The sequence below is a fragment of the Ascaphus truei genome, chromosome 22, assembly GCF_040206685.1.
Source record: "Ascaphus truei isolate aAscTru1 chromosome 22, aAscTru1.hap1, whole genome shotgun sequence".
Lineage (NCBI taxonomy): Eukaryota > Metazoa > Chordata > Amphibia > Anura > Ascaphidae > Ascaphus > Ascaphus truei.
Genome location: NC_134504.1, coordinates 19,044,811 through 19,068,100, shown reverse-complemented (window position 1 = coordinate 19,068,100; position 23,290 = coordinate 19,044,811). Strand labels below are relative to the sequence as shown.

Genomic DNA, 23,290 nt, shown 5'->3' with positions numbered 1-23,290 from the left:
TTCTCTTCCCTGCAAGCACAAGAAAAGAGGGTATGGCCACCCTATGTTTTGGCTTTACTGGAAAAAGGCCTAGGTCTGCTTTTAGAGTGGGGGGTGGGAGGGGGGCAGAAGAAGCAACAGCCCTGACCCTCACAAGATTTGGAGAGTTTCAGCTTGGTTTAATCCAGGGCGTTCTCAACTCCAGTCCTCAAGACCCCCCCAACACTTCCGGTTTTAAGGATATGCCAGCTTCTGCACAGGTGGCTCAATCAGTGGCTCAGTCATTGAGCCACCTATGCTGAAGCAGGGATAGCTTGGAAACCTAACCTGTTGTGGGGGCTTGAGGGCTGGGGTTGAGAACAGCTGGTTAAATTCATTGCTAGTTTTCATAGTTCATTGTATTTTTTCAACAAGTGTTGAGGTTAGACATGCACAGGCTTAGTAAGCGCAAAACCCGAAGCCGATGCATTGTGTGAATAGGACCGAGACCTAATGTATCCAACAAAAGACAAGAAAGCCCCAATGCCACATCCAGCATGGCCAATTATTTAGTACATTACTATGTATTTTATGTATATTCCTTCTTTGTAAATACGGGTCATTTAGTTCAATACTTAGGCCAAAATATTATAAGCCTGCAACCATGTCACGGTGACCCCATTTCAGTAGGTCATACATTACCAATATTATACTGTCTCGTGTGTTTCTTAATGCATAGAGAGACGAGAGGAAACGGAACAGAGCAGCGCACAGCATGGGGTGCATGACGTATGCAGTGTCTGAGGGTTGAGGTTACTAAAACTAGGAATTTTTGGTACTGAAGATAATCTACCTCATCTATCTTAAAGGTTAGCATTTTAAAGAGGCAGTCCAAGCGGCACTTGAAAATATATATATATTGTTTTTGCTTTATATGCAGCCTTTGATTACCTTTAATTAAAACCAAATACCTAAGCTGCCAATCAATTGGTTCGTCCGTGATCCATCAGCAAAGGATCTTTGCTGATGGATCACGGACGAACCAATTGATTGGCAGCTTAGGTATTTGGTTCACTAAATGCTGCCTTTCAGTTTCAATCAATTCTTCAGTCTGTGTAACTCAGCAGCTACAATGTATTCTTATGTTACTAAGGAACATTATCTATTGTTACAGTTTGCAGCTCAAACTGCTGGGAATATTGGCAACAAATGATCACAAACAGGAAAGTGTTGCAAAGATCTTGCACTGCTGGGGACGTGGGCCTGCTATAAAATCAAAGGATACTCAGTATATTAAAACTCATTAACAATGGCATTGAGTTGAATAATAATAATAATATATTTTAAATGTAGTATGAATGATCTAATACTAAAGAACTGATTTATTTAAAGTGTAGGATATTGCTGGGCTTGCCTCTAAGAGTAAAGGACCAACAATCTCATCATTACCTACAGTACCAAGCACATTGTTGTGATCTAGTAACTTATTTTTAGCGCAGTTTTAGTTACCACATTTGTTCTGGTGAAGTTTACGGTCGTGAGGGGCTGAAAACTCAGTGCTCACTATTACTTCAACAACTCTCTCTTTGATCTAGTTGAAGGTATCATAACCTGCGATGAATTCACAGCCCTTGTATTCAACAACGATACAGTTATGTTCGTCAGCATTGCTGTTTCCTTTTAAGCATTCACGTAGTTAAGACAGGGGTGCTCAACACCAGTCCTCAAGCCCCCCATTACCCCCCCCCCCCCAACAGGTCAGGTTTTCAGGATATCCCTGCTTCAGCGCACATGGCTCCATCAGTCCCAGCTTAAGCACAGGTGGCTCAATTTGTCCCTGCTTCAGCATAGAAGTCTCAATCAGAGGCTCAGTCTCAGTCAGTGCTGAAGCTGGGGATATCCTTAAAACCTGACCTGTTGGGAGGGGGGGGGGGTGGGCTTGAGGACTGGAGTTGAGACCAAAAAAAAGTAAAGTTACAGTATTAGCCCCGGGTCCATTTCCACAAGTTTAAATCTTAAGCTTTATTCTTGTCTAGTTACTTATAACGATCTGTCCAAAAAATAATTGGTGACTGCCCCAAAGTCCTTTTTAATGCACACCCTGGGGTATATAATTTATTTTTTATTTATAACATGTGTTACCAGGAAGTAACACATTGAGAGTTACCTCTCGTTTACACGTATGTCCTGGGCATAGAGTTATGATGACAGATACATGGTTACAAATACATCGTTACATTAAGTGAGCAGGGTTATACATTATATACCAGACATAGCATACACAGTTAGAGATAATATATATTATAGGCGCATATCACAGTTACCGACCAGATTAAAATGTGAGGCGGCTTTAGTTTTGAAAGAACTTAGACTGGTGGCGGATGCGAGAGTCTCCGGTAGACTGTTCCAGTTGTGGGGCGCACGGTAAGAGAGTTGCCCTTGGTTCACAGAGAGAACACACAGACTTTTGTTTACAATTTTGAATTCAAGTGTTTCAGTTTTAGGTAAAAGCCAGGAGACCATACTGTTTTCTTCACTTAATGCATATGGGCCTATACAGTATTTACTACGTGGTTTTATTCCAGACACCGTCCAGAGACGCAAGACACCTGGCATATCACACCAGAGTGTGCCTTATCGAATAGCATAACTTGGTTAATATGGGCCTGAATGTATGAAGCATATCTCACGTAATTTTGATGCTGTCACTGGCCACTTGCAGTACATGGCTTGATTTTTTTATCAACACGACTGTATTTTTATTAATAGCTTGTCATTTAATAGCAGCATCTGTTTATTTGCATCTTGCACATCTTCTGCTTGAGGACATCACACGGCACTACTGCCCTAGAGTTTCAAGTGGAAGCATCAAAAGGGTTAAAAGTGACCAATTTATTATAAAAGTCGTTTTGCAAGCCCAATTTACAAGCCTGATAAAACACCCCAGAGTGTGCAATACAGGATTTGTGTGCCTGTTTCAGGTTCTAAAAGCCTTGCGCCTTTCATAAGATAACATGAGTGTGCAGGGAACGTTCCTGTAATTTGGGTTCAGCCCTGTGCACATTTTTAACTGGGTAAAGCCACCTGCGCTTTATTCCTCTGCTAATGACTAATATAAGTATTTCATAGTATGGGGGGGCTCAACTCCAGTCCTCAAGCCCCCCCCCCCCTCCCCAACAGGTTAAGTTTTCAGGATATCCCTGCTTCAGCACAGGCGGCTCAATCAGTGGCTCAGTCAAAGACTGAGCCACTGATTAAGCCACCTGTGCTGAAGCAGGGATTTCGTTAATACCTGACCTGTTGGTGGCCCTTGAGGACTGGGGTTGGCCACCCTTGCTTTAAGTGACGTAATCCTTCTGATTTCAGCCTTGCTTGAGGATTAGAGTTGCTCACTGTGACAGGGTAAACAAAAGCCACCAGTTATATGCCTGGAAAACCTATGTCTAGTGCAGCACTGACTAGGTTAACTTCAGCTGGGAACCTCAGGACAATTAGTTGGATCCCAGCTGCCTAATCAAGGAGTGTTAAAACCCAGGCTGTAGACACATGGAGGCTGTCGGTTGAGGAGAGAGGAGTAAGCTGCTGAGAGATTTCCTGATACAAGGTCTGATTAGAAAAGTAGATGAATTGTGAACTATCTGTCCCCTGCATAGAAAAGGGCAACTGCCATATACACTGTCTGCTAAAGAGAAACTGTTTTTGTCTGTCTGCTGAAGAAAAGCCATTTTCCGTTTGTTGCTGATGAAAAGCTATTTTTGTTTTGTGTACTGTATATTTTGCAAGGCTAAATAAATAAGCCTTGTCAAGAAACCCGCGTGTGTAGTTGCATGTACCCTGCAACACTCACCCTCGAGTTAAACTCATCAATCCTATAAATCAAAGCCCATATTGCTGCATTGCAGTGTGCCTTATTGCCCACCTGATTGAGCCACCTGTGCTGAAGGTGGGACAGAATGAGCCACCTGTCCTGAAGATGGGACTGAGTGAGCCACATATGCTGAAGCTGAGATATCCTGGAAACCTCACCGGGTGGGGGCGGGGGGGGGTAGTGAGAACTTGAGTTGAGCGCCCTTATCATAGTACGTAGATGAGGTTTCAAAAAGACGTTTCCTTCAAGTTTGTGATGACTCAGGAGATTCCTTCCTCTCCTTGTCCCTCTCTCCCATCTCCTGTCACCCTTTCTACACCTTCCCAATCCTCTCCTTCACCTTCTACCTCTCTCCCCTTGCCGCAGCGCGTTCCCCGCAGGTCCCGCATACCCACGCGCTCCCTTAACCCCTGCCTTGATCCTCCCCGCTCCCTCTCCCCCGCGGTAGCTCTTTTACCTTCCCCTGTGGTGCCATCCGTCCCGTTGCCTCCTCCTCGCGTGGTGCCCGCGGCGCGGCGTTCCGCGCACCTGGTGACGCGTCCGGTGCGTGCACCTCAGCTTACGGAGGACACGCGCGTGCATGCTCCTCCCTGCCTTTGCTGGCCATCGCGCGGGCACAGGCCTCGTGCGCGTTCCCCTCCTCTTGGCTCCGTCCCCCTCCTGCTATCTTTCCCTGCTCCGTGCGGGCCGCGCCTGACTTTGCTTCTGACTTTGCTTCCGGAAAGCACTGCCCCTTTTAAGGTGATTTATTGTCTAAAATTATTTCATGTATTGGTTTTCTTGCCTGTGTCGTGGGAGAGGGAGTAGGGCGTAAGATTCCTTTGATTGGACCAACAAGTAGTTGATATGTTACAAGTTTTCCAACCTCTCAGGGTCCTGCATCAGGTTGGGCAGAAATACAGAAACACAACATTATATACAGTGTTAGTAAGAGGGATTTCTGGTTACAACCAGATCATCCATTGCACCCAGATATCCCTCTTACAAAAACACAACATTATATACAGTATGTGTAAGAAGGAGGGGGGGGGGCGTGAAAGGCGGGGAGGGGAGGGAGGTTGCGTGATAGGCGCGGAGGGGAGGGGGGTTGCGTGAAAGGCGGGGAGGGAGGGGGGGGGGTTGCGTGAAAGGCGGGGAGGGAGGGAGGGGGGGGTTGCGTGAAAGGTGGGCAGGCGGAAGGAGCTGTGTCGGAGGCAGGTGGGGAGGCGGCTGTTGCGATGGTGTACTCCCCCCTTCACCCCCCCCCCCGCGGAGCTGTGGGGGGGCTTTAGCCATCGGCAGTGAATGCGGCCATTGCGTAGCGGCGGTGAAGGGCGGTACGTAGCGGAGCAGTGTTGGGCGGGTAAGTGGGGGTGCTGGAGCTGTGGCGTGGCCGTGAAGCCGCCCATTTCGGAGCGGGTGGGAAGGCTGATTTGATGGTCGAGTAAGAGGGGGGGGGCTGGAATAATCTGTATTGCGTGCGTGACATTTAAATGTATGTAGTGTGTAAAGGAAAGTGTTGATTATAAATGTAGTTTGTGTTTAATGCGACCATAGTTAGATGTACATCTAACGGCCTCGTTCAGGGTGCAGCCTTCGGAGGGAGGGCGTGCTGCTGTGCGAGCTGTCGTGGGAAACAATGTATTCAAATTGAATACTGGTTGTTAGGGTAGCAGCTGCACTGTCTCCGAAGTACGGAGTTGACACTGGCTACAGTTTCAATAAACAAAAAAATCGTTTTTTGAAGCTGCAGCAGCGTCACTGGGACCTCGGCAGCCAATGAAATCATTCTTGAGAATGATTTCATGACTGCAACTTGGATCCCTAACCTGCCGTCTGTAGCCCTGCCCCCTCCCCGCCTCCTCAACTCCTGAAAAAGTTTGCTGGGAGGATGAACACACATCGCCCAGCAGACTGCCGCCCTCCCTCCCGAACGCCCTCCCTCCAACTCCTGCCTCTGGCACCCTGAACGAGGCCTTAGAGTTGGAGAGGGTGATGATGATGTGGGCAAATAATAATTGTGGCGGGAATGTGGCCATTTTATGAGAGATTTATATTGTAGGTGGATATTAAATATGTTTGGTTGTTATGAAGGTGTACAATAAATACCATTAATGTGCTCTGATGCTGGTGCAGACATTTACATTGATTAAGTAAGTGGTAAAAGTGTTAATTTTTTGACAGTGGCCGTGTGGAGGTGTGCGTGAAGGCGGCCATTGATGTGTGGTGAAGGTGGGAGTGAAGGTAGCGCAGAGCGGTTGCGGGCTGGTGATGTTTGGGGAGGGGCTGGTGATGGTTGGGAAGTTGCAGAACGGGCCTTAAGGTGGCGGAGCGCTCGGGAAGGCAGAGTTAGTGATTTGTAAGCAGGTGCGTACTAAGAGCGGATGAGGACATGACAGTAGCGTGGGGTAGTGTTGATGTGGTAATTTGTGAGACCGTGGATGGGTAAGAGGGGTGGTGGACAGCAGAGAGTGTGTTAAACTTACCAATGTGTCAGCAGGGAGAGAGTGTAACCAATGTGTCAGCAAGGTGTGTGTTAGTCCGCAGGGGTGATTCAACAGGGAGAGAGTGTCAGAGTGTTATGGTGAGACTGTCTGTGGAGTAGGTGTGTCGGTGATGTCAGCGTACCTCTTGGCCAATGAGACCTGTGGGGGAGGCGGGGCATGGGCGGGCGGACCGACGGACCAATGAGATTCCCCACATATACTAACAATCAAATACTTTTCAGTTTTATTATATATAGATTTGTTATTTATATGATTACAACATGTATTACTACTGTGAAGCGCTATGTACATTTATGGCGCTATATAAATAAAGACATACAATACAATAAATGGCATCATACCCCCTCCTCCCTCTCCCTCCTGTGTTACTGCATGGAAGAAAGGACCGACACGGCGACCCACCCTTCTTTGCCTTTTCTTACCCGGGATGTAAACAGATTTGGCACACTTGTAGCTCCATGTCATACTCAGACTGTAATTTAGCTATTTAGCAGGTGCTGTACCTATTTTTTTTTTTTGTGTTGCGGCGAGTGCGAATTGACCCTTTGAGTGCCGGAGGTGGTCGCCGAGTGCCACAGCCCCCATTGGCACAATGTGGTCACGTGACTGCGACGGCCATTTTCTTGGAATTCATTTTTCTCCTTTTACCTTCTGGGAGAAGATCACGTCCTGCGCGCCATGGAAGCAAATTTTTTTTTTTTTAAAGCACCCTTTGAGGATGATGTGTTTACTACATTTCTGCTAATGATCAGCTGATTGGGGGGGAGGGGGGGTTAATGTGTGTGTATATATGTATGTGTGTGTGTGTATATATGTATGTATGTTGTGTGTGTGTGTGTGTGTGTATATATATATACTATACTATATGTGTATATATGTGTGTGTGTGTGTGTGTGTGTGTGTGTGTATATATACACACACACACACACACACACACACACACACACACACACACACACACACACACACACACACATATACACATATAGTCCATTGCACATGTTATCAGGGCCTCATTCAGAGGGGTCACTTGCTTGGAAGCTCCTTTAACCCGCGTTGACCTAACAAAGCGCGTCTTTTTTTGCATGCCACATGTGGACGGGGTCCGCTGTTAATAGTGCCCACCGTGTTTTATTTATTTATTTTTACAGGGAGAAAGAGGAGCAGCTGAGAAGAGTGACAGAGATGCAGAGACTGCAGGCCCAGCAGGCCGACGCTGCCCTGGAAGCGTTCAAGCGGCAGGTGGAGACGAACACGGAGAAAGCCTACTCTGAAATGAAACAGCAGGTGAGGAGGTCACAATGGCAGCCTGTCTGTGGCTGTGAGTCTCAGTGTGATGGCACTATCTGATCTTGTAATGCCAGACGTATGTCTGAAATTGAACACTGCCTAACAATCACGTCTCTTGTACAGTAGCATGAAAGAATATGCACAATGATTCATCTGGATAACAAAGCCTCAGTTGCAACTGGTTTATGAGATAAGGGACTTTTCTGAAGTCGCCGTTTATCGGTTACGGCAGTGGTGCTCAACTCCAGTGCTCAAGACCCCCCAACGGGTCAAGTTTTTAGCTTATCCCTGCTTCAGCACAGGTGGCTCCATCAGAGGCTCAGTGTTTGACTGATTGAGCCACCTGTGCTGAAGTTTGGATATCCTGAAAACCTGACGTGTGTGTGTGTGGCAGGGTCTTGAGGACTGAAGTTGAACACCCCTAGGTTAGTCTTAGAGTTTATATCTCTGAAACGTAACAACATTCAGAAAACATGTTTTCTGATTTGTTTAAATTCTGGGTGTATGTGGCCCAGGAAAGGCCAGAAATGTTCACCAGTAACACTCGTCCAGCATTCAAATAAATGGTCACTTGGACATATAACATAATTGAAAGAAATTTAGCGTAGAATAGTAACAATAATAGAAATTGAAATATGACTTAATTTGTTCCTGTTCTGCGATACATTGTGGTTCCGCTTGACAGTGCTAAAGTGCATTGAAATCGCAAACAATTTCCTCCCCCACACCTTTAGAACACATTGTATCTCTTTACTTCTGCATGAATTTGGCACGTTAATGGAGCTTGGCATATTCCAACACAAACGGAGTTCGAGGAGACCTTAATTGTGTCTTGCATTCTGCGAATCAACCTCAAATTTTAGAACAATTCTACACCTTTAAACAGCGCCACCATAGTTTATTTGGGCAATGAGAGGCAGGGAGTCTTCTTTAGCTCAACAGCCTAAGGCCTCGTCCCCAGTGATTGCGATGGCGTCCGCGGCGCGAGCAAAGAGGTGGCCCCAATCAGTGCGTGTGCGGGCATGCACAAAGCGCGATGGCGCGACCTCAATTTAGAAAGTCAAGAAATTTAACTTTTGGCGCGATGGTCATGGCGGCGGTTCAGCCAATGAGGGCAAACCAGCCGCGTGACGTCATGGCTGCAGCCCCCGCCACGCCTCCCCATCGCGAGCGGTCTGAAGTCCTCAGATCGCTCGGGTGATGGCCACGAGCGCCAACACTAATGATAACGAGATGTTGTTTACTGACCTGGTCTCCTCTATCGTTTTCTTCCAACAACTTGTCATTTGTGTTGGAACACGTCAAGCTTCTTTACCAGTTGGCCTTGTAATTTGCCTGTTTCAGGCACTGCATTTAAGGGCTGTTGCAGGGTACATGTAACAACACACACGGGTTCTCTTGATAAGGCTTCTTTATTGAGCCTTAAAAAATATACAGCTCACAAAAACAAAATAGCTTCTCTTCAGCATACAAAAACAAAATAGCTTCTCTTCAGCAGACAAAAACAAAATAGCTTCTCTTCAGCATAGAAAACAAGGCAGCTTCTCTTCAGCATGCAGGACACAGACAGTTCATCACATATGTACTTTGAAAAACAGATCTTATAGCAGTAATCTCTTCAGTATTTCAGTCCTGTCTCCTGACCAGCTAGCTTGCATGTGTGTACAGCCTGGGGGTTTTAAAACACCTTGATTATGCAGCTGGGGTCAGACTAATTAAGCAGCTCTTCTCAACTGAAACTTAAGCTTGTCACTGCTGCACTGTAAGCCTAAACATAGGTTTGCCAGGTATATGGCTGGTGACGTTCATTCCCCCTGTCACATTCCTCCACTGTTAGTGTGTGACTGGGGCCACGCACGGATGAAGCCTGACCATCCACCCTTTCTCTAGAAAAGAAGTCAGCATTTGCATTTTCTTTTCCAGGCCTGTGCTGAATCTCAAATGAGAAGGGTTGGAGGGCCATATACCACCTGGTCAATCTAGCATTGGAGTCCTTCATACTATTTAACCACTTTAATGGAGCATGGTCCGTCACCAGAGTAAAATGGACTCCTGCCAGGTAATGCCTCAAAGCCTCGATTGCCCACTTTACTGCGAGGCACTCCTTCTCAATCACTGAGTAGTTTTTTTCCCTCGGGAACAATTTCCTACTCAGAAAAAGGATCGGATGTTCCACTCCCTCAAACTGTTGTGACAACACTGCCCCTAGCCCTATCTCTGATGCATTGGTTTGCACTACAAAAGGCCTGTTGAAGTCTGGGCTTCTAAGGACGGGACCCTCTGATAGACACCTTTTATGTCCTCAAAGGCTCTCTGACACTCTCTTGACCATACCACTTGTGTAGGGGCATACTTTTTTGTGAGGTCCGTTAATGGGGCTGCAACTTCCGAGTAGTTGGGGATGAACTGCCGATAGTACCCTTCTAAACCCAGCAGAGAGCGTACTTGCGTTTTTGTTTGGGGGGTCGGAACTTCTTTCAGGGCAACTACCTTGTCGGCTAGTGGCCTTACTTTTCCACCTCCCACTGCATACGCATACCCTAAGTATTTGGTTTCCACCTTACCTCAGGCACATTTCTTAGGGTTGGCTGTGAGCCCTGTCTCTCTTAGAGATTTGAGAACGGCTTTCAGCCTATTTAGATGGGCCCGCCAGTGTTTACTATAAATGACAATGTCATCTAGGTAGGCTGCGGCATAAGCCCTATGGGGTCTCAGCACTTTATCCATGAGTCTCTGAAATGTGGCTGGGGCTCCATGCAGTCCAAATGGCATTGTCACAAACTGGTATAAACCCATGGGAGTGGCAAAGGCTGTTTTGCACTTGGACTTTTCCTCTAAAGGTATTTGCCAGTATCCTTTTGTTAAGTCCAGCGTGGATATATATTCCGCGTTACCAAGGCCGTCAATTAACTCGTCCACCCTTGGCATCGGATATGCGTCAAACTTGGATACCGCATTGACCTTTCGGAGGTCCACACAAAATCTTACCTTCCCAATGGGTTTAGGGACCATAACTAGTGGACTACACCACTCACTGCATGATTCCTCAATCACCCCTTTAGTGTAACTTTTCTTGTACCTCCTTCTCTACCAGGGCCCTACGACTTTCAGGCAACCAATAAGGACAGGAAAGTACTTTTGCCCCAGGTGCTGTCTCGATCACATGTGAAATTAAATTAGTTTGCCCTGGCAAATCAGAAAAAACATCATGGAATTGTGTAATTATTTCTAACAAGTCCCCTTTTTGTTCAGAGGACAACTGTCTACCCATTGGGATTATATCGTCACCCACAATGTTCTCCCGTGGGGGCTGAGGACCCAAGTCCGTTTCCTCCTCCACGGGGTGGATGAATAGAGACCGCTGCATCTTCCAGGGTTTCAGCAAGTTCACATGGTAAATTTGTTTACCCTTCCTGGACCCTGGTTGAGCGATCTCGTAATCCACATCACCTGTGCGGCAGAGTACTTCGAATGGGCCCTGCCAACAACAACATCTCCTGATCTCCTGGGTGAAACACTTTCATACGAGCATTTTGATTGTTATGTCTCTCCTGACTGTCCTGGGCTGATCTAAGATTCTCCCTAGCAAAATGCCAGACCACATCTAGGCGCTTCCTAAGGTCCAATACATTTTGCAGGGTATTCTTAGAAGGGGACCGCTGTTCCTCCCAGAACTCCTTTTAGGAGGTCTAGGATACCTCGGGTTTGGCGGCCATACAGTAGTTCAAATGGAGAGAATCCCGTGGAGGCCTGGGGAACTTCCCGCACTGCAAACAGCAGAAAAGGGAGAAGTTCATCCCAGGCTCTCTTCTCTGAATCTACAAATTTCCTCAGCATCCCTTTTAGAGTTCAGTTAAATATTTCCACCAATCCGATGGAACGTTTTTTCCCCCAACCTGGGCTGGAAGTAGCCAGGGCTTGTAATTTTCTACAGTGAAGGCCGAGGCGACGGTCCTGCTGAAGGAACAATCCATCTGTGGACAGCCCACATGCCGGTGGCCTTGTTCTCCGCAGGCGGAACATGGAGAGGGTTCCCTCGCAGGAGGGGGCCGTGGATAGTGCTCCGCTGGACCAAATACTGGAGAACAGGCATCTGGTGGGTCCTGTGGGCGACGTCCTCGGAAGTTCCTCTCATTTGGCGACAAGCCGACATCAGGAAGGGGATGAGGGTCTCGGCGGTGCCCGGCGTTTTGACTTCTTCCTTGTTGGAAGGACTGCTCCTTTCGTTGCACTTGGCGGTTGCGCATGGAGGGGCCGTAGTTTCCCCGTTGTTCCAATCTCCCTCTTTGGGTCTCCGCAAGTGCTGGTAAAGTTGGATCCGTCGGGTCCAGGGCACTTGCCTGATCCTCGGCCCCAAGGAAGTTCTCAACGAGTCGGACCGCCAAAGCTAGGGTTTCAGCAGCATGGCGTTTTACCCACGAGCGTGCGGATGGGGGTATTATCTGTAGGAATTTTTCCAACACCACTTGCTCAAGAATTGCCTCCTTTGTGCGCTCCTCGGATTGTATCCAGCGAGTACACAAGTCCAATAACTGCTGAGCGAGGACCCGGGGTCTCATCTTAGCGGTGTACTTCAGGTTCCGGAACTTCTGCCGGTAGGTCTCTGGGGTGAGGCCTAAGCGATCCAGTATGGCGGCTTTTACTTGTTGGTAGTCCATTGCCTGATCTGCTGGGAGGCCCTGATATGAGGCCTGGGCTTCTCCTATGAGGAGCGGGACCAAAGCAGTTGCCCAGCGATCTGCAGCCCAGCCCTGAGCTTCGACAACCCTTTCAAATATCAGTAAAAAAGCCTCTGTATCCTCGTTCGGAAGCCATTTTCTTCAGGAGGACCGGGGGTTTGTTCGCAAGTTCTGGACTGGCAGACCCTGGAATTGGGTCAGCAGCTTGGCCTTCCGCTCATCCTGTGCTGCCTGCTGCTGGGTTAGGAGCTGGGCCTGCTGCTGCAATAGTAGTTTGGCCTGCTCCTGCATTAACAGTCCCTGCTGTTCGGTCTGCTCTTGCATTAACAGTCCCTGCTGTCTGGTCTGCTCGCACAGAAACTCTTTTAAAAATTCTTCCATTTTTCTCATTTTTATGTGTGTGTGGCCCTTCAACTGCAGGGGCCTCTCAAAATCCCGGCACTTCCGACACCATATGTTGCAGGGTACATGCAACCACACATGCGGGTTCTCTTGATAAGGCTTCTTTATTGAGCCTTAAAAAATATACAGCACACAAAAACAAAATAGCTTCTCTTCAGCATAGAAAACAAGGCAGCTTCTCTTCAGCATGCAGGACACACAGTTCATCACACATGTACTTTGAAAAACAGACCTTAATCTCTTCAGTATTTCAGTCCTGTCTCTGACCAGCTAGCTTGCATGTGTGTACAGCCTGGGGGTTTTAAAACACCTTGATTATGCAGCTGGGGTCAGACTAATTACGCAGCCCTTCTCAACTGAAACTATACCTCGTCACTGCAGCACTGCAAGCCTAAACATAGGTTTGCCAGGTATATGGCTGGTGACGTTCATTCACCCTGTCACAAGGGCCCACTGGTAATAACTTGAGACTCCGGAAACGTTTGCAGTTTGTTAGATGTATGTATATCTTTATTTATATAGCACCATCCAGGTACATAGCACTTTACAGTAGTAATCCACGTGACATAATATTATAACACTCTATGAGAATAAGTACTTCAGACATAAAACAATAGAAAAACGTGTCCCTGTCCCGAAGAGCTTACAATCTAAGTGGTAAGTAGCAAGAAAGTACAAAGACAGTAGGAGGCTGTTCTGGTAAGTTCATCTGCAAGGGGCTATGGGTCAGTGCATATGAGATGTATAGTATCAGCCACGGAGGTACCCATATACTTCGTTGAAGAGGTGTGTTTTAAAATAGGTCTTGAGGGTGCCAGTTGGATAGTATGGGGAAGGGCATTCCAGACGTGTGGGGCAGTAAATGAGAAAGGTGTTAGGCAGGAGAGGGCTTTAGATAAAAAGGGGTAGAGATAAACTGTGTCATGTTACTCCTCCCTATTGCCTTCTTTCAACACGCCTCAAATTGCAAGGGATGTTCATGGGGCCAAACGTGGAGCAAAATACACTTGATAAGCGAACACACAGAGATGAAAATTACACTGTTTGGGCCAATGTTTCTCCAAAATGAACTTGATACAAAACTCACTAAATGCCACAATGAGTTTGAAGCTAAAACTAGATCGCCAGTGCTGTATACAGAATAAATCCACAGAAAGGCACCTAAACATGCACTTTGGAAAGCAGATATGCAGATACCGTATTAATAAAAATTGAGAATGGAATATATTAAAAAAAAACATGGCAAACAGAAGTTGTTCAAAACCTAGCTACACATTCGGTCTTGAAATCTAAAATCTCATAGCTTGGACTTCAGTCTTTGTTTTTTTTAACACTTGCCCTTTTTTCCCAGTATGAACTGCTGGCTGGTTAGGTAAAAGTTACAGATCTTTTCTGTGTTGCTGTTTCGCATGCTGCGAACAATGACGTTTTTTTTTTTTTATATAACTTCAAGTTTATTGAATTTTTTAGTACAGATAGTATCGCGATACAGGTGAATTAAACATTCAATGTATTACATTCATATACGATACAGGTAGTCTCTCCCTTAGGCACTTACTATAAAAATAGAGGTATATAACTTCCTTTATACCAGAAGGTACATTTAGACAATTTAAACTTGGGGACAAAAGAAAATAAGGGGAGGGAAGGGAAAAAGGGAAGGAGCGGGGGGGAGTCTGGGGGGGGCGCGGGCTCTCTTTTCTTCCGAAGTGATGTTGGTGGCTAGGCCGTTGTGATCACCACCCACGGGGTCCACGCTATGTGTAGTTGAAGTGCAAATTCAGCTAGGCTTCGCAGTCTAGTTCGCTCTCTTTGAGTGAGAATTGCATTTGGAACTATCATTGCCAAATTGTGGCTACCTCTACCCCTGGGATATCTGTCTGTGCCAGTCAAGGCGTCCAGACTTTTAGATATTTGGTGCCAGTGTCATTAACTAAACTTGTTAATTTTTCCATCTGGCATATGTACCATAATCTGTTCCGAATCTTGGGGATACTCGGGATCTCAGGTTGTTTCCACATAGCTGTGATCTCGCACCTCGTAGCTGTTGCAAAATGTGCAACCAGTTTATTTCCAGTTTTAGAGAGACCCGGCCATGGTCTATTCAATAGGAACAGCCACGGATCCGGGGGAATTGTGAGGTTAAAAATCCTCTGGATCCAATGTCTAATTTCTTCCCATAAGGATGAGATTCGGCGGCAAGACCTCAGCATGTGCAACAGGTCAGCCGATTCTCCACACTGTTTAGAACACAGCGGGGAGTATCCAGGGACAAACCTTGATAATTTTAGCGGGGTGCGGTACCATCTCATCAATACTTTATATGCATTTTCCTTCAAAGTAGTACAGATGGAACTCTTAGCTGTGGCCTCCAGTATGGCCGACCAGTTGTCCTCTTCCAATTCCTCTCCTAGGTCTGTTTCCCACCTAACTCTGTATGCCAGTTTTCGCTGATGTTGTGAACAGAACCGACCACTTCTCCATATATCTGCGATGTAAGTCCCCGTGTATCCGTTTCTGTCAGACAAAGCTTTTCAAATGTAGTTAAGGGCGGATAGGGAGAATTTTTGGTAAAGTACGCTCTGATCTGGAGGTAACGAAAAAATTCGGAATGTGGGATATTGTTCTCGGATCCGATTTGTTCAAATGATTTAATCTTATTTGGTATACCCTCCAGATCTCTTAACCTAAGGTATCCGTATTTTTTTCAATGCCCTGCGGCACTTTCTGCTAGTCCTGGCGCAAAGTCGGGGTTGCCCCACAACGGGGACATCAAAGAGTGTTTTGAGGTCAAGGCGTGTTTAAATTTAGTGGTCTCCCAAACCGACAACGAGTTAGCCACCGAGGATAGCGGCCGATCAGTCCATTTAACGGCTGTTTTAGTTAGCCACAGCAAATTGTCTATCTCCAATGGGGAGCAAGCCCTCTTTTCTAGATGCACCCATCTTTTCAATGCTGGGTTGGTCTGCCATTGTGTGAGTTGACACAATTGCGCCGCTTTATAATAAGATAAAACTACACACCAGACAGTCCAACTATAACATACAGGCGATCCGCTTGAAGAACGGTGCTTCCACATCTAACCCAAAAAGCATAGTTGAGGAATTAAATCATTTTATGAAAATTTATATAATGGGGAGAAAGTGGCACATAGCTCCAAAACCACAAGAGCTGTGGAAGATTTTCTGACAGGCTCCAACCTGACAGGGCTGAATGAGCTGGATAGAGGGGTATTAGAGGCTGATTTCACATTGGAGGAGCTTTCCCAGGTCATCACTGACCTCAAGCCTTCAAAGGCCCCGGGCCCAGATGGCTTCTCAGGGCAGTATTACAAGAAGTTCATTAAGAACTTGGCCCCATGGCTGCTCCGAATGTTTAATGCTGTGTTAGCAGGAGCCCCGTTCCCGGAGCAGATGCTCCAGGCGTCTATCACACTAATTTATAAACCTGGTAATACGGATATTAAAATTTATGCCAAATTTCTGGCCAATAGATTGTCATATCCTGCCCAGACTCATCCATCCAGATCAAGTCAGCTTTATTAAAGGTAGACAAGCTGCGAACAACACCCGACGAATCATTGATCTGTTAGAAATAGCCAATAATAAGAAATTACAAGTTATGATGTTGAGTCTGGATGCAGAAAAAGCGTTTGACAGGATTGACTGGCCCTACCTAAAACAGATGCTTCGGGGAGAGGGTGAGTGGGGCGATATTATCGCTATACTCTGGCCCTGCTGCCAGGGTCCTCCATCAGGGCTTCCCATCAAATATATTCCAAATTAAAAGCGGTACATGACAGGGGTGCCCATTATCTCCCCTATTATTCGCCCTATGTATGGAGCCTCTGGCAGCGCAGATCCGTAACAACCCGGATATCTCAGGGATTACTTTACATTCACAATCCCATAAGGTTGCCCTGTACGCTGACGATATATTACTATTGATCTCTAGACCTCTTACCTCTCTACCGAACCTATTTGACCTGTTAGAGAAATTCAATAGAATATCAGGATTCAAAATAAATCAAACCACATCCGAGGCCCTGAATATAAGCCTCCCAAAAGAAACCGAAAAACTACTGAGTCTGAACTTCAATTTCAATTGGCAACCAAAACATATTAAGTATCTTGGAGTCCACATCACTAAAGATTACAGGGGCATTTACGAGGCTAATTATCCCAAACTGATTAGAACATTGAAAGAGGATCTGAGAAAGTGGATGCCCCACAAGATCTCCTGGATAGGCAGGATACATAGTATAAAGATGAATATCCTCCCCCGTATCCTATACTTATTCCAGACTCTACCAGTGCCACTTAGACTGAAGGAAATACTCTCACTTCAGTCTGACATCTCCGAGTTTATATGGGAAGGAAAGAACCCGAGAGTAAACAAGACAATTGTGAAAAAAACCACCCGGACAGGTGGCCTAGCGGTACCTTGCCTGTTATCTTATTATAAAGCAGCGCAATTGTGTCAACTCACACAATGGCAGACCAACCCAGCATTGAAAAGATGGGTGGATCTAGAAAAGAGGGCTTGCTCCCCATTGGAGATAGACAATTTGCTGTGGCTAACTAAAACAGCCGTTAAATGGACTGATCGGCCGCTATCCTCGGTGGCTAATTCGTTGTCGGTTTGGGAGACCACTAAATTTAAACAATGACGTTTTTTAACCCAAAAAGCAGCCGTGTATGTCTTTGTTCTTTTCCTTGTTTGAATAATGCCCTTTGTTGTCTAAACGAAGCCATGGAGGGAACCTGTGCACGCTTCCTTGTGGAAGGATGAAACATTAAAATCCAATTTCATTCCAAGAATGTATCCAATTTCCAAACATAGACACAAGCCTGCACCTTGATCTCAGGAAAAACCAAGCAAACTTGGTTACGGTATCTTAAGAGGTGTTGAAATGCATAGCGAACAGGCAGACAACTTTCCAACATATATAGTGTGTGTGTGTGTACTGTATATATATATATATACAGTGTTCGACAAACCTATACATTTGCTCGCCTCGGGCGAGTGGATTTAACCCCCGGGCGAGTAAATATGGGCCCAAGCAGCACACGTTTGGTACTAGGTGGCGAGTAGATTTTTTTTGTGTGGCGAGTAGATTTTTTGGTGATTTGTCAACCACTATATATATATATATATATATATATATATATATATATATATATATATATATATGTATGTGTGTATATATACACACTCTCTTTCTGAATCATGTGATAACAGAAATATCAGACCATGAGGTAGCAAACAAGCCAACCCAATTGATGGCAGCGATGTTATCAGAGCTACCAGAATAGGCCTCATACACTAAAAGTTAGCACACCGCTTGTAAACTAAACATATATAGGCGTGTTCACGTATCAACAAGGGAGAATAGCCGCATACAGCCATGTATGCCAAGACAAAAGTCACAGCCATGGACCGGATCCAAGAAGCCTCACCACGTAGTACTAGTTGAATCAAATAGAAATAGTGGACATATATAATATAGCTAGTTGCCTTACATTTTACAGTCCCTGCTTTGGCACCAATTCTTACCCAGTTCTGATATGTCACTTTGGAGATAAGATGACCCAAAAGGTGAAATGCCATATTTAACCCCAGGATATAAAGACGCTGGCTAAACCATTGACATCATAGAAGAACCCCCAGTAGCCATAGCAACAAATAAATCTACCCTTTATTAGAATCCTGGGATATACAGTATATATACTGTATATATTTATATATATCTGTGTGCCTGTTTTCTATGCAACGCTAAATGAAAAAAGTAAGAAAATGGAGTGGTCTCTTGCATTTCCAGTGAGTATAATCAATACAAAGTTTCTAAGCCTGTATAATTTGTCATGTCATTGAAATATTACCTACCATCTGCTTTTTATTCTTTCCTTGTGTTTTGGTTATTGGTTGTAATCTGGTGGGGGTTAGATGGGTGGCAGATGTACGCTGCAATGTTTTAGTTGTGGCACACACGTTTCCTTTTTGAAAGCCCATTCTCAACGTGATGGCCGATGAGCACAATTTGGTGCCGCAGCCACGGTTTTTAGCCCTGCCCCCCAATGCGTAGCGGGCCACGGAAGGGTTAACATGTGACGGCCACGTTGGGGAAAAAAAGGGTGCAGCGTGAATTAAAAAAAACAGGGGGTGTGGACCTAATAAACAGGTGTTCAAAGCGGCGACCTGTGGAATGTCCCGGACAAATATTGTATCAGGAAATACACAAACGTCAGATCAAATGCAAACAGTTAGTCTTTTAATGTAAATGTTATGTTTAAATAGGTAAAGAATGAAATACAATTAAAGCGTTTGCTGCTGAGAGGGTCACACATACCATTCTGTCACAAGACAGCCATCCTTTAAGACCCAGACTGCAAGCACAGAAGGCTAATAAGAGTTTGCTGTGTTTCTGTAAATATCGTGGCAGTGGCAGCGGGGGTGTTTGAGTGCGTGTGCGTGCGGAAAGACATTTAAACATTGACGTTTTAGACTACTATTGGGCCCTTTATCTTGAAACGTAACTGGGTCCTTTATCTTGCTAAAGGTCCCAATAAATGATCTGAAACATAGATATTTGAAACAAATTGATTCCTGCGAGTGCCTGCCATGTACGGCATATTATATTGCAACTCAAACTCAGAATCATGAATCCAGATTCACTGAATCAATCGGAAATACCTGATTGTATGGGGATTTCTCACTATTCCCCCTGGGTTCTGCTAACGGTTCTTCTGATTGTGTAGGACAGGGGTGCGCAAACTGGGAGGCGCAAGTTTTTTTTTGGGGGGGGGGGAACGGGGATGGCGCAACAGTTACACCGGACCCGCACTCTACCCCAAGGCATTTAAATGAAATCCCGGGGGACCGCGCGAGGCCTCTGTAACTCACTTACCGGGACTCAGTTGGCTTGGGCGATGCGTCGTTAAATGACGCTGCGGGGTGACGGCACATGACCCCGCAGCGTCATTTGACGCTTCAGACAAGTTATGGGGGGGCGCGAGCAGTGGGGGAGAGCAGGTGGGGAAGGGGGGGGGGCCATGGCAAAAAGTTTGTGCACCCCTGGTGTAGAAGATGTTTTTTTTTTTTTTTAAAGTTAGGTAGTCACCCTAAAGAAGCATAACCCTGAGGGGTAAGTAAAGGGTGTTAATACAACAAATACAACAGAGACCTTCAAAATGTCCCACACGACACTCTCCTGACAGAATTAAATGACTACTTTTTTCTCCTCTAAAAGCAAAGGTGTTTTTGTTGCTATGCAGGAATGCCTAAAAGCCAACTAGATGAATATTAGAATACACAGATAAGCAATATTTACCATGACATCACCTGCCTTGGTATGACTCAAATACCACTGTACTGTGATTAATAAGTAATAGGAAGTCGACTTTAAAACATTTTCATTTCCTTTCATAACCAAGCTTTCCAATGTTTGATATTTTTTTGGCCCAGTTATTGTGCTTGATAGCTGGCACCTCTCACCAGTATAAGACTGGTGTCTTCGCATATAGCCTTATTATTCATGCCAACTTCCTAATGTTTAATGAAAACTCCATGGTTACTAGTGCTTTAAATAACATACATCATATTCTGGACAGCATCAAAAAGAGCAGTGCGTGAGAAGATGCCTTCAGCAGTTGTGTTATGCCATCCACACCTGCTAAACACTTTACTTCACGACGTTGAGACAACCATTTTATTAAATTGAACATAAATGCTCCTTTCTTTTTTCACAGATGGAAAAAGTTGAGGTCGACCTAAGTAGATCAAAATCTCTCAGAGAAAAGCAATCCAAGGAATTCTCCTGGCAGCTGGGTGACCTCAAACAAAGATATGAGAACCAGGTAAGATGCCACACACACACATCGCTCCGGCACGTCATTCTGGACTGGATGACCTACTGTATGTTTACAATATAAGAGGGCAGCTCTCCCAGGTTTCAGAGCCAAGCAGACCCATCTGGCTTATGGAAAAACATGCAAGTGAGGCCCATGCTTATCACATAAGAGATCACTATGATCCTATTAACTTTCTTTAAAACAGTGTGTGTGTGTGTGTGTGTGTGTGTGTGTGTGTGTGTGTGTGTGTGTGTGTGTGTGTGTGTGTGTGTGTGTGTGTGTGTGTGTGTGTGTGTGTGTGTGTGTGTGTGTGTGGCGCCACAAGTCCTACTAAAAAGGTCTATAACAAACAAATGTTGCTAATCTGTGGATAATGAACAGTATTGCTCGATTCTAGAGCAACTTTTAGCAAGTGGTGTACTGAAACAGTGTGCAAGTGGTGAACAAGTGTTGCTCTGTGAAACAAAATAACAAAACTGCAAGGAAAGACGTGTAGGATTACTGGAAAGGTAGCACACTATTAAACACATATTAAAAACAAACATTAAAGTAGATGAAATCAGTACAGTCCTTCAAAATTCCCCCCCAAAAAGGATACGGGTGAAAGTTTTCGCGCTCTCTCGCTCTCTTTCTTTCTCAAAGGCAGCAGGCACGCCAGTTAAACAATGTAGCATGTATACTAGACAAGTGCACGCTTCATCATAGAGATACAGACATGCATTACCCAAACCAAGTCCAGAGCAGAGGCAGCACATTGCGTTATATAGATTCAAAGTCCTTGTGTAGACCGTTGAGGGTGATGAATTCAGTGGTTTGAGTCGATTAGAGTATACCATGTGAAAGAGCCATATCTGAGGTCTCTCTGTGAGATAGTGTGATACATTTTATATGATATGGATACATGCAAAATATTGGAACCTTTCCTTTGTAATTGATATGAGTCTGTTGTGTTAACCCATTCCCATTAACAGACGCTCAAAATGTATGAACGTGCAGTAACCTGTTGAACTAGTTCTCCAAAACATTTAGGATAATCAGGGCCAGAAGATTATTGCAATATAACTTTAGATACATTTAAAGACTTGAAAATGATTATATTTCAACATTTCGCCAGGATTGGTCAAATCTGTCTGCCTAAGCAACGTGTATGAAATTAGCAGGAGCAGGGAGACCAAGGTCTGCCAGTTGAAGAGCCCTGATCTACATTAATCTGAGGCACCCTTTAGAATTCTGTTTATACAATTAGTGGAAGGAAAACCTTTGCGTGATTATTTTTTTCCCAGCTTGATCACAGTGTAAGGACAGGTCCCCGCTGCTTGCTGCAGCGCTTGCTGCGGGGACAAGAGCCGCCCCTCAATGGAGCCGGGCCCACTGCAAGCCGGCAAGTTTTTCCTGCAGACAGGAAAATTGTGATCAATACTAGTGACAGAGCGCTAGGCCACGCCGCCCTCAGCCAACGAGGGCGAACCAAATGACGACATGGCCGCACCCACCGTCACGCCCCCCCCCCTGCAGCTCACTGCAGACCGGGGAACTCGGCTGCAAGCACCACCAGCCTGGCAGGTGCGTGCAGCGCAGACAGCGGGGCCATAGCCTAATTTGAACATTAGCTAGTAATGCCTTCAGAATACTTTTGGAATGTCCCAATGAAAAGAAGGCTTCAGAAACTCCGGTGTTTGGATGTGAAGCATCAGAGCATTGCAAAGGAAAGTCTCTTTCCCTTAGTATATCAAGGCCAGATAACATCACACTCTTCTTGTATTCTCCCCATATCTGTGTTGAGGACCTTGGCATAGGTGTATGTTTTTGTTTCGAAAAGTAGACTGATGACATTTTCCATGACTTTGAGCATTGCTACACATGGAAATCTCTTCTCTCCTATCACTTAGCATGACTCGGTCTTCTCGGAGAGCCCAGGTCTAGTTACGATATGTCCAACAGGTCATACAGTACATACCAGTTGTTGCCAATGTCTCTCTCATTCTTTTTGCCTCAATCAATGAAGTGTTCAGACTCACGGGGCTGACCTCACTTATTATTGTGCACACAGCATGGTGTTTAAGTGTGCTTCAGATAGTTTACTTCCGAAACAGAATTTAAATAGAACTCAGAACACTTGGCTCAGGCATAAACCTTTTGTGAACAACGTAAAAATGTAATCCACCAGTATAGACCCACCTGGGTCTGAATTTAACTGATGACTGTGATGTTTCATAGATTAAAGGTGGCGGGTTGACATCTTTTATTGAATGAGACATGTATATGTATTTTTAAATCCTGTCTGAAAAGTGGATCCTGACCTTGTCTGGAGACCATGTAACCTGTGAAGGTTAGGGTATGTTTTGCGGCCCTGATCTCCGCCTTGCCAAGCCCACATCATTGCCCCCTTTTCTATCTGGCCCACCGAGGAGGGCGGGTGTACATACATACAATGATCCTGTCATTGGGGTGATGCATTATTCTAGGGTAATGATCTACAAAAAACTTTATTAAATTAAGGGGTCACTTTGCCTGCTGAATGGTTCTGCTCAACAGTGACTCCATACACAAAGGGATAGCAATGCCATTAAACCCGTCCTGTTTTATCTTACTATGTTTATGTAGTATGTGAGGATTGTGGCCACCTCAGGTATAGCACTAGTGTAGCAGGTTGTAGGGACTAAATGGATCTCCTTATGAGGTCCCCAGAACTGTCCACCCGACACACACAGGTACTTAAAAGGACAATCCCTCCTAGAACCAAAGTGAACTTAATTC

At 45.4% G+C, this 23,290-nt stretch overlaps 1 protein-coding gene across 1 annotated transcript in view; it reads left to right on the top strand.

Annotated features, from left to right (window-relative positions):
• Positions 1-23,290, top strand: part of CEP112 (centrosomal protein 112) — a 287,868-nt gene that overhangs the window by 78,660 nt on the left and 185,918 nt on the right. Inside the window, exons 6-7 of the mRNA XM_075579533.1 lie at positions 7,464-7,599; positions 20,432-20,539. Of these exons, the coding sequence (XP_075435648.1) occupies positions 7,464-7,599; positions 20,432-20,539 (244 nt within the window). The remainder of the gene's footprint in view (positions 1-7,463; positions 7,600-20,431; positions 20,540-23,290) is intronic.